The 15,536-nt window shown below is 34.3% G+C and overlaps 1 protein-coding gene across 4 annotated transcripts; it reads right to left on the bottom strand.

Moving 5' to 3' along the window:
* Positions 1–5,493: 5,493 nt before the first annotated feature.
* On the bottom strand, positions 5,494–11,102 carry LOC145068380 (disease resistance protein Roq1-like). Of its 4 annotated transcripts, none has more exons than XM_079015337.1 (7): positions 10,912–11,102; positions 10,337–10,409; positions 9,229–9,815; positions 7,535–8,642; positions 7,192–7,407; positions 6,398–7,114; positions 5,494–6,300 (listed from the first exon to the last, which is right to left on the bottom strand). In XM_079015337.1, exons 3-7 carry the CDS (start codon positions 9,726–9,728, stop codon positions 5,743–5,745), a joined length of 3,099 nt encoding a protein of 1,032 aa, XP_078871463.1. In that variant the 5' UTR covers positions 9,729–9,815; positions 10,337–10,409; positions 10,912–11,102; the 3' UTR covers positions 5,494–5,742. The 4 variants fall into 4 exon arrangements, with proteins under 4 accessions (XP_078871463.1, XP_078871466.1, XP_078871465.1 ...); XM_079015340.1 differs by having other exon boundaries at positions 7,535–8,594; XM_079015339.1 differs by lacking the exon at positions 10,337–10,409 and adding an exon at positions 10,212–10,288.
* Between the last annotated feature and the right edge of the window lie 4,434 nt (positions 11,103–15,536).

Genomic DNA, 15,536 nt, shown 5'->3' with positions numbered 1-15,536 from the left:
TAACCAAACTTACCTGAGCATGTATAGGCATTGACGCATAGTATAAAAAAACCTCCATCACACCCACAACCCTCTTATACAGAATGTACTATGGATGACTAGAGATTTTAACTCTGCATTTCAAGTTGAATTGAGAAAATGCAACATGGCTTTTGAGGATCCTGTAATGCTAAGAAAGTTGTCGATGTGGTGGTTGGATGCAGCCTTTGGGTTCTTTGGTGCTTGGGGAACAGGTTAGGGTTAATTTGCAGATAATAAAAAAGAAGAATCCAAAAGGAGATGTTTTTATTTAGTGGTGCACCACTCTTACATGTGGTTGGCTTCTAGGTCCCATAAGTCTCATTGTTTGGACGAACTGGATGCATAATCCTAGCATTGATTGCTGTATTTTCTTTGTAATTTTTCCCCCTCTCTACTCTCTAGTATCTTACTAGAGAGTTTTTTAATGAAGCTTTTCTAAGTCTGAGATCTACCCAGTTTTCCGCATGTCACGAATCTATGTTTATGATGCAAACAATTCATGAAAACAATAAAATAGGAGTAAATAATTAATTAGTTATTAATAGTTTTTACCTTATTAAAACTGAATAAATTAATAATTTGGGTAAATATGATATTTTGAAAGTTTATGAAGGGTATAGATGACATTTTAAACTTAAATTTATAAAGTGGGTTATAATAGTCAATTGATAAAAAGGGTTCATTTGATGTTTCGGGGTTATTTTGTGGAACCATATTGGGATTAAACTGGAATTGTGGCATTGGTTGTGGTTGGAAGTTTGGAATGAAAGACGCGAAAGTGTTATTAAACATTTGGTTCATTTGTTGCATTTGTTGCTGCATGAATTGAATTTGTTGGGATAATACAACAACTTGGAGATTATCTGAAGATTGGGATATGGAAGCTTTGGAACGCTTGGTATGTTCATTTGGAAATAAATTATTGTTGATGCTTGGTTTCCTTCCAATTCCGCGAATATGCCCACGTCTCTCACTGAAGGCACAAGCGAGGCATTGTTCTTCATTTAACTTTTCGTTCTCCCCGAGTTGTGATTGCATCACCATCTTCTCTCGTTGAATGTTTTCCTAAGATAAAGAAAAATTTAAAAGTATATTAATTAAAAAAATAACTAAATTTATACACTAAAATAATAATATTATACCTTAAACCAACTAAAATAATAATAACATATTTATCAAACAACTTATTAACTTTTTTTATTACTTACCCAAACTATTTCTGCTTGTGGTGTACACCATCCCCGACTTTCTTTAAATCGCATCTGTCTCCAACCGTCAATATGTTGCGGGTCTTCTCCTCTTTCACTCTATAATAAGCCAAAAACAATTAATATATTTACATAAATGTTAATAAATTTTTTATAAAATACAAATAAATTTAGTTACCTCCTCACGTCGTCTGTCTGCATATGTTCTACTTCCATGAGAACTCGTAATTTGAAGTTTGGACCTGCTTTCTTTACCTTCTTTGCACTGCTTCCTATAACCCTCATCCAAAAAAAAGAAGATCGATCATGTTATTCCAAGCTTCCTCATCCATATCATCCGGTGGAGTTTGTCTTGCACCTTCCACATCATCATATCCACCAACACTATCAAAATAATCTTTCACGTCATGTTTGTGCTGTTTATAAGCTCTTTGGCAGTCGCTCTGTACAGTCCCTCGAACGGCTTCCCACAGATTTGTACCCCGATACATATCAAGATCAAAATATGTCTGCAATAAAAAAAAAAAATTAATTAGTAAAAAAACATTTAGAAAAGTATAAAATTTTTCACATATAAAAAGTATTTTGTACTTACTTCAATTTCAGGATACATAGCTTTATAGTAATGGAAAGGAACACGTCTCCAATTCCTATAATGGAGTGGTACATGATTTGCCACAAAGTTTGAGATAAACCTTGTCAACATTTTTCCATTTGTATTTATGAATCTATAGGTCCCCCGACGCTATCAATTTCCACAGGTAAAGGTTGACCGCTGTGCTTGAACTTTTTTCGCATATTTAAGCATCTTCCTTTTCCATGCCGACGCGTCGAGTTCTCCTTCCAAAACAAAGCACAATCATTTTTGCAAGCGTGGATCGATTGATATCCTAACCCTATCTTTTTCAACTTCTTTTTAGCTTCATAATGTGAAGCTGGAATCTTGCTCTTTGGGAAAGCAGCTCTTAGTAACTCTACAAGTTGATCAAACGAACTATTTGTCCATCTATTGATAACTTTAATATGCAACAACTTTGCCAAAAAGTTTAAGGCAGACATATCGCTAAATTTAGGGTATAACTTCGTATTGAGCTCCTCAAACAAATCATCAAATTCCGGGTCTATACCTCGTCCCTCCTCGTCTATATTTTCTTCATTTGTATTTTGTTCCGCCATAACATCATCAATTACATCAAACATCTCATTACTTGTGGGTGTGTTTGTTCTTGGATTCGAATTGTAGCTTAAATCCGAAGAACCGACATGTTTCTCACCATGATAAATCCATGTAGTATATGTTTCTAGAAACCCAATGTCATGTAAGTGGGCATAAACCGTAGGCAAAACATGTCGATATGAATTCACACACGTTTTACACGGGCAACGCACTTTGCCTTTAGAGTTGACATGTTTCTCAGCAATCTTCATAAAGTTTTTAAGACCTTCAAAGTATTTTGAAGACATTCGGTTCTCTCTAATCCAACTCTTATCGATCATCATCGATGTTTCACTTTTAAAAATTATATTATATATGTAGTTATTGAAAGTTAGATTGTATTTGTGCTAGATAAATAAATATATACCCGAGAACGGATAGAGTATTCTCAAGTATATAAAAAAATATATACTCGAGAAGTAAAAATTAGATTGATTGGATAGAGTATTTACAATGGTTATGAAGAAGAAACTTAAAGTAAAAATCAACGATTCAACGTGTCCTAATAAGAAAATCATATTAATTTGATTTTATATTTAATTTAATTTAATTTTAATATTAATATTAATTTGATTTTAAAACTAATTTAATTTGATTTGAATTAATTCACATTTACTTCATAATTATTTTAAAATTACTAAAAGTATGTTGCTATTAATAACCTAATTAAGCTAAAGCCATAATGACCAACATTAAGTCACTAACAAAATTGAACACTTTGAAACTATATTAAACACTTTACAATACAAACAATAGCATATAATTACATCAAATAACTCAAAATAATACTTTTTAAGGTAATGTATCTAACTTAACATAATGTATACATGAAGTTTGTTTGTTAGTTCTATAAGGTTGCACATAAACTCAAATTGTAAAGATCTTATAGCCTTTTATCATCACTTTTACTTGTAGATAAGTAAAATATATAACATTGTATGCACATAGAAAGCAAAATGTGGCAAATATATAACATTGTATGCACTTAGAAAGCAAAAAAGCAAAATGTGGCCTTATACCCTCTTTTCACATATTTAACATTTAGACATTTAAGATTTATGGAGCATTATGGTGCATAAAAAAATGCATATACATATCATGATTTATTGAAAAAAAAAACGTCACTGTAGACTGTGGTATTTAATAGCAAAAGGAAATCAATATACTAACCTCAAAATCAGTGTTAGATTTTGGTTAATCACTGGAAACCCTTTTCTATTGAGCACTTGAACCTTTTGTTGGCCAATAGATAAATGGGGCTTAGATTTAGGGCTCCAAATTATTACAAATCAAGCACAAGTTATCACAAATTAAGAAGCAATGAAGGACCAAAACACTTTACCTTTATGGTGGCCAACGAATTCGAGCTGGAAACACCCTACGATCGCTGACGAGCTTGAGAGAAAAAAGATCGGTTCTCGACTGCAAACAGAAAGCTGAAATGGGGTTTTGTTACAGGGAAACACTATACAGACGACATGTCGTCTGTATAGGTAGCCCAATACGTCGTCGTTTCGCTTAAAGTGATTAATAAATAAAAGAAAATAAAAAAAACATTTCACGCGGACCGGTCCCACCTTTCCAGACGACATGTCGTCTGTAAAGGTAGCCCAATACGTCGTCGTTTCACTTAACGTGATTAATAAATAAAAGAAAATAAAAAAAAACATTTCACGCGGATTGGTCCCACCTTTCCAGACGACATGTCGTCTCTATAGCATAAGAAACGACATCGTTTTCCAGTTTCTCTAACAAGGACAATAAATAAATCTAAATTAATTTTAAATCACCCTATACTGACGACATGTTGTCGGTACAGGATAAAAAAAACGGTGGCATTTTGACTTCCTGCTACAAGGAATTAAAATAAATCGAAATTATTATTTTAGACACTTTTCCAGACGACATTTCATTTGTAAATATTTTCGATATACCGCCAAAAATTTCACGTTTCCCGCCGAGTTTATACAGACGACATGTCGTCTCTATAGCTCTTCTGGTCAAAGGAAGGGAGTCAACGTTTGAAAACCCTTTACGGACGACATGTAGTCTGGATAGGTCGACTTTTGGCGACGACATGTGTCGTCTGGATAGGAGTCGTCTGCATAGCACAAGATTCTTGTAGTGACTCTTTTATGATCATAAAGTGTTTTTTTTTTTTGTTTCAAAACTTAATCCCAAATGCCCCCTAAACTATAGTTGTCGGTATGATGTGCAACTATAGTATAGTTGTGATATGATTGTATCCTCTTGTTAGTATGATGTACCCCTAATTAATGGTTGTGATACGATTGTATCCTTATGTTGGTATGTTGAACACCGTAAGCATGTATTAAAAGTCTTAAACACAAGAAAAGAAAATTTGGTTTTACTTTATACTAATTTTGGGGCATTGCACTTCAGTTTCACTTCCTTTTAGTTCATCAATATTAATTCAAGTTCTTACTTTGAAGACCCGATCTTTAGTCCTTGGATCAACATAAACTTGTTTTTTTAGAGGATCTGTGAGGCTAAACTCAGTGCAACGTTGTCCTCATCATCTTCATCAAAGTAATCAAAGACAAACCTCATCTTTCTATTATTGCCTTCACCATCTTCCCTTTAACTTCATTTGCTGTATCTTACTACTATCATTTTCTATTGATTCTTAGCAAGAACTTGAGCATCATTATAAAGAGGAATGACTATCAGATTTTATTGGGGCAAACTCTGGCTTTGGTTTTGTTTATGCACAAATCCACATGCTAGCTACTGAGCCTTAAGTCCAGCAATAGGTTTTATCATTTTGGGCTTTCTTTTTGTTTTGAAATTAATGAATTTTTGATTTATATGGAACTGCTTTCACCTACTGTTCAAGGGCTTGTTCTTTATGACTTCCATTTTGAATATCATTTCCCTGATCAGATTTAGGGCTTGATTTCTCAACCTTTTTTTTATATTGAAATGACATTGAGCTGATTATAGGTGTTCCCCAGCACTGTGTTTCACAAATTGAAGATCAAACAACCAGAAAAAGTTGTCGAAATGTACTAGAATCACATAATATCGTTTCAGAAAGGCAAACATATTACCATACACTTTTAGATCTAATTAGTTTAGATGTAATCGGTATCAACAAAAACAACCATGAGTCCATGATCAATTAACAGACCACTAATAAATTGAAACTAAAGCTACTCATGAATCTATTATCAGCTCAGGTTTTGGTTGACAGTATAACAAATTTATAAGAGTAAATGTTACCACCAATAATAACGCACAAGAAAAAGTTATTCAATACCTGTGGGAATGGGTTTGTCAGATCCAAGGAAACCATGAAATCTTGATAGAGGAGTTTGAATCATGTTGTAGGGTAAATGTCTTTCTATCATTAACTTCCTTATCCCAAAATTCTGAGCAATTTGTTGCAACTGCTGCTGTTTGCACGGGATCATCTTTAGGAATGAGTACAACTCTAGCTCTAAACCTATTCTGAGCTCTATCCAACAACAAACTATCCCCCATAGAAAACGAAATCATATTGTACGTTGAATTCAAGTACCCTGTGCGCCTCAGTGAACTGAAGGAAACATATCCTACATACGTGTCATGAAAAGAAGACTCAAGTGTTTGATTAGATTCCTGCCAGATCTCAGATTGAAAATCTTCATCTACACCCTGCTTGATAATTATATTAAAGCGCAGATACCGATTGTTGCATTTAGTGAACATCAAAATCCCAGAAAAGTGATTGTACCAATTGTGTGGAAGCTGCATATTATAAGTCTTCACCCAGTCGATCCAAACTACAGACTCCCTCATCCAAATGTCAATGTTTGAAAGGTTGATACTCATAAAGTAATCTTTGGCATTTCCCTGCCACAAAACAAACACATTCCATTATGAGTCACCTGTATTCTTCTTATGCTTGGGTTTATATATGTACAAAGAGAATGAAAATGAAAAGCCAAACCTGGAGCATGGTGTTTAGTAATATGTCACCATCAAGTGGACCAAGTTTGTTGTTCCCCCACAATGAGAATTTCCACAACCATTTACAGTTTGAAATATCTCCAAAACTTTCAAGTGAGTTACAATCATCCGCTATGACAACAGCTATACTTGATGGCAGCTCCAACAATTCTACAAGATGGAAGCAGTATTTTACATTGAGACATTTCAGTCGAGGAATTCGACTAAAATTTAATCTTGAAAACTTATTCCCATGTAGATCGAGTTCTTGCAAGTTAGGAAACTCCCAAACACCAGTAGAGCTGATGTCTCCATCTCCCAAAAAGCAACCACTGAGATCCAACTTTCTCAAGCATCCATTAAAAAAGCGTAGCCCTACGTGGTTTATGTTGTGAGGAAGAAAAGGCTCTGGGAGATGTTCTACATTCTCCATACTTTGCTGAATCCTTGAAGAATTAAAAAGTCGACTGCACTTTGATAGTTCAAGAGTCTCAAGTTTCTTCGATCGGGTAATGGGTGGAAGCATCTGAAGATTCAAACAACCGTCTATCACTACGTAAACTAGCTTTTCCAAATGCCCAAATGATGGATGAATTTCTATTAATTTTCCACATCCCCTAATCATGAATCTTTCAAGGTTCCGAAGCCCATCAAAATTAGGTGTCTTCGTTAGGTTTAGCAATAGATCAAGCTTTATCGTCCTCAAATTTGGTAGATACTGTAAACACAAGTGAACATAAGTTAAAAGTTTGCTAACATAATAAATCCATTTTAATCATTTACGATAACAAGTACCTTATAACCCTCCCAAATTTGTGTTTCCTTGAGGCCAGAAAATATAAGACAACATAGCTCCCTTGGTGGAAAATTTTCTGGTAATGTAGATGTCAATCCAAGGCTCACATCAATCCACCGAAGTTTCTTCATGTTTGCAATGACCCGAAGAAAAACTTGTAATTCGCGAGTACTTCTTAGACACCAATAATTTATAGCTTCAATCTTGTCAAGGTTCTGGGATCAAGGAACGGAATGGTGTCAAGATATAGTTAAAAGCGCTCATTAAAACATATATATATATATATATATATATATATATATATATATATATATATCACGAAAAGCTAGTTTTAACAATTACCTCCATTGGATCCATAGCACATATATTTAAAACATCTTCCCTCTTCCAAACTCTACTATGTTTTTCGGGATTGTTAGGGTGCCCCCCTCTAACAATGTAGTGTGCCATTTCTTGTACCAAATCATGCATACTAAATCTTTTATTCGAAATAGTTATGAGAGCTTTTTGTATCAACACCTTTATGCCTATAACAGGGTGAAAACCGCAAGCATCAAATATCATCATCATCTTTTCATCTTTATAATCATGCCCTCTGAAGAAACATGCAATATCAAGGAACAACTCTCTCTCCACAGGTGTAAGTCCATCGAAGCTGATTTTTAGCTTTTCAAGTATATTAGCATCCGGGATTTCTTTCAATCTAGCCAACGCACTCCTCCATTCATTCATATCTTTGTCACATAAGAAACGACCAAGAATTCTAAGTGCCAATGGGAGCCCACAGGCATAAGAAACCACATCTTTTGAAAGCAACTCATAATCTTCTATAGGATTGTGACCTCGGGGTGCATGCTTACAAAAAAGCTTCATAGCCTCGTCATTGTTTAACAAGCTAATATTGTGTATCACATCTACTTTGTGTCCAGTTAATATATGCTCATCTCTAGTTGTGATTATTATTCGGCTTCCTTCACCAAACCAATCATGTGATCCAGCCAACTGTTCTAGGTGCTCAAGGTTGTCGACATCATCAAGAACAATCAACACCTTTCTATGATGTAACCTATCCTTTATCATGCGCCTTCCTTCTTCAACTCTCCCTACTTGCACTAGCTTTTGTTTCAAAACCCCATAAAGAATTTCCGCTTGCATTTTTTCAAGACCATTCTTATTACTTGATTCCTCCCGAATATTTTTTAAAAAGCAACAACCATCGAACTTACTAGAAATTTCATCATAAACAGAGGATGCAAGAGTAGTCTTACCACCACCCCCAACTCCCCATATTCCAATCATTCTCTTACCACCAAACCCAATTTGTATCGTTGACATCAAATCTTGCATGCGAGCCTCTACTCCAACCAGGTTGTCATCCACACTCGAAATTATCGGATACAACCTATGTGAAATTGTGTCAACAATCTTTTTGATGCATTTTGACTCGTGCCTGCAAATTGGATATATATATATATATATATATATATATATATATATATATATATATATATATATATATATATATAAGGATTATTAAAAATGCTTACAATAACAGATAGCCTTATCATAAACTACTACCCTAGACACCGTCTACTTTGTGAGTTCTTAGCAAACATGAATCTCCGGTAGTAGTGATTATAATATTTGGTGCTTATCAAGTGATCTAGTTAAAGCTAATTAAGGTCATCAACATCATCCAGAATAATCAAAGCATTTGTATGACAGCCTACTTATTATCATCACTCTGTACTACCTGGTGTGTTTTCATAATAGCTAATAGAACTTCTTCAGATCATACTTGTTGTTTCCCTTCTAAAATATAGATATTTTTATTGGTGTACTGCATAGCAAGGGTATAATTATTTTCATCATTAATTCTTTATACATAACTAGATGTTCTCTAGAAACATGTATCATCAAGAATTTGGCTTTATCCTTTTAATAACTTATAAGGAATCAGTATAAATGACTTATAGTAGATGAGCACACATACTTTAAGCATAAAAAGTACACAAACCAAGAAAGAAATTAATTACCCGTTGGCAATGTGTTGGGGTTCCCATCCAGAATGGTTACTTGCATCCACAAGTGCTTTTCTCCAAGATTTAACCTTGGTCTGGTTTTCCAACTCATGTTTAGCAAAAGCTTCTCCATATTTTCGTTTTTGTTTCCGCACTTCAGAGGGATCCACATCATAGAATATGGGCATAACGATTTGATTTCTCGTATCCTTGCACTTCATGATATGTACAAGTTCATCTAAGCACCATGAAGAATCAGCATAGTTTTTAGAGAATATGATGACAGCAATTTGTGATTCTTCAATGGCCTTCTCAAGGGATGGGGCAATTGATTCTCCCCGAGGAAGTGTTTCATCGTCCTTGTAAGTGTAGATCCCCTGTTGTACAAGAGCCGTGTAGAGATGATCAACAAAAGTCTTACGAGTATCTTCTCCTCTAAAACTAAGAAAAACATGGTACTTCCACAACTGAGAAGAAAAGGCCATAGCAGAAGGAGATGAAGATGAAGATTCCATTGATATGTTGATTTGTTGAGATAGACTGTATGCAGTTTGAGTACTTCAATGATGAAATATTATAACTGCGGTGTGAGTTTCCACTACCTGTTATCATGTACAAAAACATCTTCATAACTCATAACTGAAGTAATTGGTTGCCATTTAGAGAACCTCATAACCAGTCCTTAACTGTTTTTTTTTTTTGTTGTTGTCAATAAAACTCCTTTGATAAATAATGCAAGTTATGAATTTATGATTCAAAAGACGGATATGAACTGATGTAGGTGTTGTAAGTTGTCGCACCACATTATACAAATTGATGTTTTATTATTTCTACATTGGGATTTTTCTTAAAATAAGTGGATGAAATTTCCCAGCAACACCAAGCTTTGGCAGACTCCTTTTCTAAACTCTTCAGTTTGCAAGCTTATGCATCAATTTTCATAGGATTTGTTCCTTAATTTCTTATTTCAACTTGAATTGATTTGAGTATGTACATACCTTCCCTCAACCCCTTCACTCTTCTTTGTCAATTCTTTTCAATGTCCCAACTTTAGATCCTTAACACATGTTTATACCTAATAACCACGCGATCAACATGAAAATAAAGCGTTCAAATAGTTTACCAAATCTTGTGTATTCCGTTAGTTAGTGCCGTATACTTAGGCCTTATTCCCCCTTCCTACTGTGTATAAATACCTGTACAATTTGGGTATTCAGAATTCAATTCTATCAATACAATTACAACAGTGTTCACTTATAAATACCATCACTAACCAGCCTAAATTCGAAACACCAGAATTGGTAATCAGTAAATGACTGGTATCTTTGATCTAAATATAATGTTTCGATGTCCCTCTTAAAGGATCGTTTAAATTCCCTATTACCCTGTTTGATTCTCTTTTTCTATCCACAACAAATACACATTCTTAGATTCATTTTCCCACTAATTCCTTTCGTTCATAACATCCACAACAGCTCATGAACTTCACAAATTGTTTAATTTTATCATCTAACTACACTAATTCAAAAACTTCAAAGGTTTGACTAGATTACGTCAAAATACGTTTCCGACATTCCAGATCGACATTTTTCTTACCCGTTAATAAATTTACTCAATAAGTCCTATATAACTTTATTAACACATCAATTTATTTATTGACAAATTATTCTTCATCAATTTATCAGTTTCAGAACGTACCTCAAATTCTCAGCAACGCAAGATTTTAGCAGACTTCCTTTGTAAGATTTTACTTTTCAATCAACTCACCGCTTACACTTCAATTCCCGTAGAGTTTCTTCAGTAATTTGTTCTTTCAGCTGGGATCGAACTGAGTAAGTTAATTATTTCCTCCAGCGTTTCGACTCCTCTCTCGCCTCACTCTTTAGATAGATCGGTCAACGAGGGAGTCAAAATAATGACATAAATTTATTCAGGTTTAGAAGTTTCAATATTTAGTCCCCACACTTCTCCATTTTACATTCTTACCTTCAAAACCTCAAATATACTTTCAAGTTTAGAAGTTTCAACATTTAGTCCCCATACTTCTACATTTTATATTTTCACCTCTAAAACCTTCAAAATTTTCACGTCCCCAAAAACTTTGCTTTCAAGTTTAGAAGTTTCAACATTTAGTCCCCATACTTCTACATTTTATATTTTCACCTCCAAAACCTTAAAACTTGATCACATCCTAAAATATAATACCTTCAAGTTTAGAAGTTTCAAGATTTAATCCCCAAATTTCTATATTTTACATTCTCACCTCCAAAACCTTAAAATTTGATCACGTCCCAAATAAGTATTACTACTGTAGAGGCTATGCGGTAGAAATTAAACTATTAAGATGCTTGAATGATTCAATGTTGTCTCTTAAGAGTTGCTGAACGAATCTGCCATTCGAGTGATATTCGTCGGTCGAACAACCTATTTAGGCATATGTTCATGCCATGTTTAAGGATATTATTGTTTCTTTCTTAATCAAATTTTATAAATCATAAATCAATTTTAATTTTTAGAACATAACAAAAAAAACAATATCGAACTTCATAAATTGTAAAGCCATATTAAGAAAAAAAACATAAAAATAAAAAATAAAATTACCATTTTTTAACACCCTTTGCTAGGGCTTAATTGTAAAACCCTTTTAAGAAAATATTTTAGTTTTATAATCCAAACTTGCATTAGTTTAGAGTTAAGTCTTGTAGAAATAGAACAATCCTAAAAGTATAAACGATTTCAAGTTTAAAATAATAAAGTTGTTTACAATCAACACATTAAAACACTTGTTCAACTCACCACACAAGTTGTCCTCTTTTCAAAATCCAAGCTAAACTCTTCTTCTTCTCACCTTTATATTCAACCCGAGCATATTTCAAAAAAAGGCTAGGAAATGGATTTGCTTAGTAAGAATACCTGATGTGGATTCACTTTGAATAAGATAGCAATCTAACTTACTAAAATCAGCCTCCGATAAACCATTTATTATAAAATCAATTTCCAAAAGATGTAGGGGTTCATAACCCAAATCTTTTCAAAACTATTTCACTGATATTGGACTTTAATTACCCAAGACAAACAAGTTTGACAAGACTATTTCAATAAGTTGGGATTTAGTGACCCAAATCAAGTTAAGCTTAACCATTTTGGGTAAGTTGGCTTTTAACAACCCAAATCAAGTTAAAGAAACCATTTAAAATAAGTTGGGATTTAATGAACCAAATCAACTTTTCAAACAACCAACTACCTTAAATTGTGTTTGTGTGTGTGCGTGTGCGTGTGTTTTGATTGAAAGCACAAGTTCAATAAAGTAAATCGGTACCAAGGATCGTTTAATGGTAATAATGCAAAAAGAAAAGGTTGAGGGAGAGAACTAGGAACTGTCAAATAGTCAAAGAGAGAATGGGTTTACAAAATGACTAAGAGGATCCTATAAAATATCGATAGACGAGTTTGAATCATGTTGAATCGTAAATGTCTTTCTATCATAAACTTCCTCCTCATCCCAAAATTGTAAGGAATTTGTTGCCACTTTTGTTGTTTGGAACAGATATTTTTTAGGAACGAGTACAACTATAAACTTGTAATCATCTCCATACAAATTCTCCTTATCATGGGAAAAAGAAATCATATTGTATGTTGAATTCAAGCTTGTGGTGTGCCTCAGTGAACTAAAGGAAACATATCCTACATATGTCTTCTCTTTGTCCACACCCAGCTTGATGATTATGCCAGGTCCAGAGAATACAAATTCCCATTGGATTTGAGGAACATCAAAATCCCAGAAAAGTGATTGTACCAATCGTGTGGTCACAATATCTCATTCAATCTAGCCAAGACACTCCTCCACTCATTCATATCTTTGTCACATAAAAAACGACCCGGATGTCTAAGTGCTAATAGGAGCCCACCATCATAAGCAACCACGTCTTTTGAAAGAAGCTCATAATCTTCTATAGGTTTGTGACCAAAAGGTGCATGCTTGCAAAAGAGCTTCATAGACTCATCATTGTTTAACAAACTAATATTATGTATCACGTCTACTTTGTGACCGGTTAATATATGTTCATCTCTAGTTGTTCTTATTATTCGACTTTCTTCCCCAAACCAATCACGTGATCCAACTAACTATTCTAGGTGCTCAAGGTTGTCAACATCCTCAAGAACAATCAACACATTTCTATGTTGTAACCTGTCCTTTATTATGTGCCTTAATTCTTCAACTCTCCTTACTTGTAGTTCCTTTACTTGTAGTTCCTTTTGTTTCAAAACACCACAAATGATTTTTTATTGCAATCTTTCCAAACCATCTTTATTACTTGATTCCTCCTGGATATTTTTTACAAAGTAGCAACCATCAAAATTGCTAGAGATTTCATCATAAACAGAAGAGGCAAGAGTTGTCTTACCACCACCCCAACCCCCCATATTCCAATCATAAGCACACCACCAAACCTAATTTGTGACTAACTGACTTTGATATCAAATCTTGCATGCAGGACTCTACTCCAATCAGGTTGTCATACACACTTGAAGTTACCAAATACAACCCACGTGAAATTGTGTCCACAATTTTTTTTGATGCATTTTGACAAATGCCTGCAAATTGTATATATAAGGATCATTAAAACATGCTCACAATAACATATATCCTTATCATAAACTACAACCCTAAACAATGTCTATGTTGTGAGTCCTTAGCAAATGTTAATCTTGGGTAATAGTGATTAATGATTATAATATTTGGCTCTTATCAAGTAATCTAGTTAAAGCCTTTGTGTATCAGTTAAGGTAAATAACATCATCCAGAATAATCAAATCATTTGTATGACAACCTACTTATTATCATCACTATATACTACCAGTTTTAATTTAAAAATAGCTAATAGAACTTTTTTAGATAATACTTGTTTCACTTCTAAAATATAGATATTGTTAGTACTGCATAGCACGAGTATAATTATTTGCATCATTAACGCGTTATACATGACTAGTTGTTCTCAAAAAAACATCGACCATCAAGAATTCGACTTTGTCCTTTCACAGATTTTAAGGTATAAGTATAAATGATTTACAGAGTTATAGTAGAGGAGCAAGTACATTTTAAGCATAAAAATGTGCACTAACAAAGAAGAAAATTACCCGTTGGCAATATTTTTGGGTTCCCATCCAGAAAGGTTACTTGCATCCATAAGTGCTTTTCTCCAAGATTCAACCTTGGTGTTGTTTTCCAACGCATGTTTGTCAAATGCTTCTCCGTATTTTCGTTTTTGTTTACGCACTTCAAAGGGATCCACATCGTTGAATATATATAGGCATAACAATTTGGTCTCTCGTATCCTTGCATTTCATGATATGTGCAAGTTCATCTAAGCATTATGAAGAGTTTGCATAGTTTGTAGAGAACATGATGATGGCAACCTATGATTCTTCAATAGCCTTCATAAGGCATGGACCGATCGATTCACCCCGAGGAAGTGTTTCATCGTCCTTGTAAGTGTTAGTGATTTTAGTGTCACGGTGTCATTTTAAGTAACCGGAACTAGCATGTGAGCTAAGGGGATTCATAATTTTTACTCTAATATATGTATGGAGTAGTGCGGAGTGCACGCATCTATAAGATCGAATTAGAAGCCAGTTCGACGACTAGTCGGGGTCCGGGCTGCCCCTTTGGCGGGGTGTAGGGGCAGCGCCCCTAGCAGGGTCCAAGGGGCATTAATATTACTTGAGGGTGATTATGTTAAAACTAAAGAAACTTGTTAGTTTTGGTAACCCTAATCCGGATTAATATTACTTGCTTCCAATGCAACTAATGACGGCCCAACCCTAATGAAACCCTAATCTTGTTTAATATATAAACGACTCTTTTTATACAGAAGAGGGTTACGGTGTTTAGCTCTCGTTTTTCATCACACATTCATAGAACCCTTTAGCATATTGGCTTACGTTTTCTGTGCCTAGAAACGTAAGCGTCCACTTGGATTATCCTAGGCTGAATTTCTTGTAATCCAAGCATAGTGTAGAAATATCAGTTCGAAAAGTGATATCACGACCCAAGTTGGTATCCAGATCTCCACCACAAACCCTAAATTTCCCTACAATAAGTGTAGATCCCTTTTTGTACAAGAGCTTTGTATAGATGATCCACAAAAGTCTTACGAGTATCTTCTCCTCTAAAACTAAGAAAAATATGGTACTTCAACAAAAATAGGTTTTATGATGGCTAAAATGCTCTCCAGATCCTCCCAAAACTCTTCACTTCTAATAGTTTTAACAACCTTTGATCCAATAATCCTAGTATTTTCATCTCCTTGTTTCACCCAATC

The sequence above is a fragment of the Lactuca serriola genome, chromosome 8 (assembly GCF_051521515.1).
Source record: "Lactuca serriola cultivar US96UC23 chromosome 8, Lser_US96UC23_V15, whole genome shotgun sequence".
NCBI lineage: Eukaryota > Viridiplantae > Streptophyta > Magnoliopsida > Asterales > Asteraceae > Lactuca > Lactuca serriola.
Note: the sequence above shows the minus strand (reverse complement) of the source record. Positions and strands in the feature narration are given on the sequence as shown.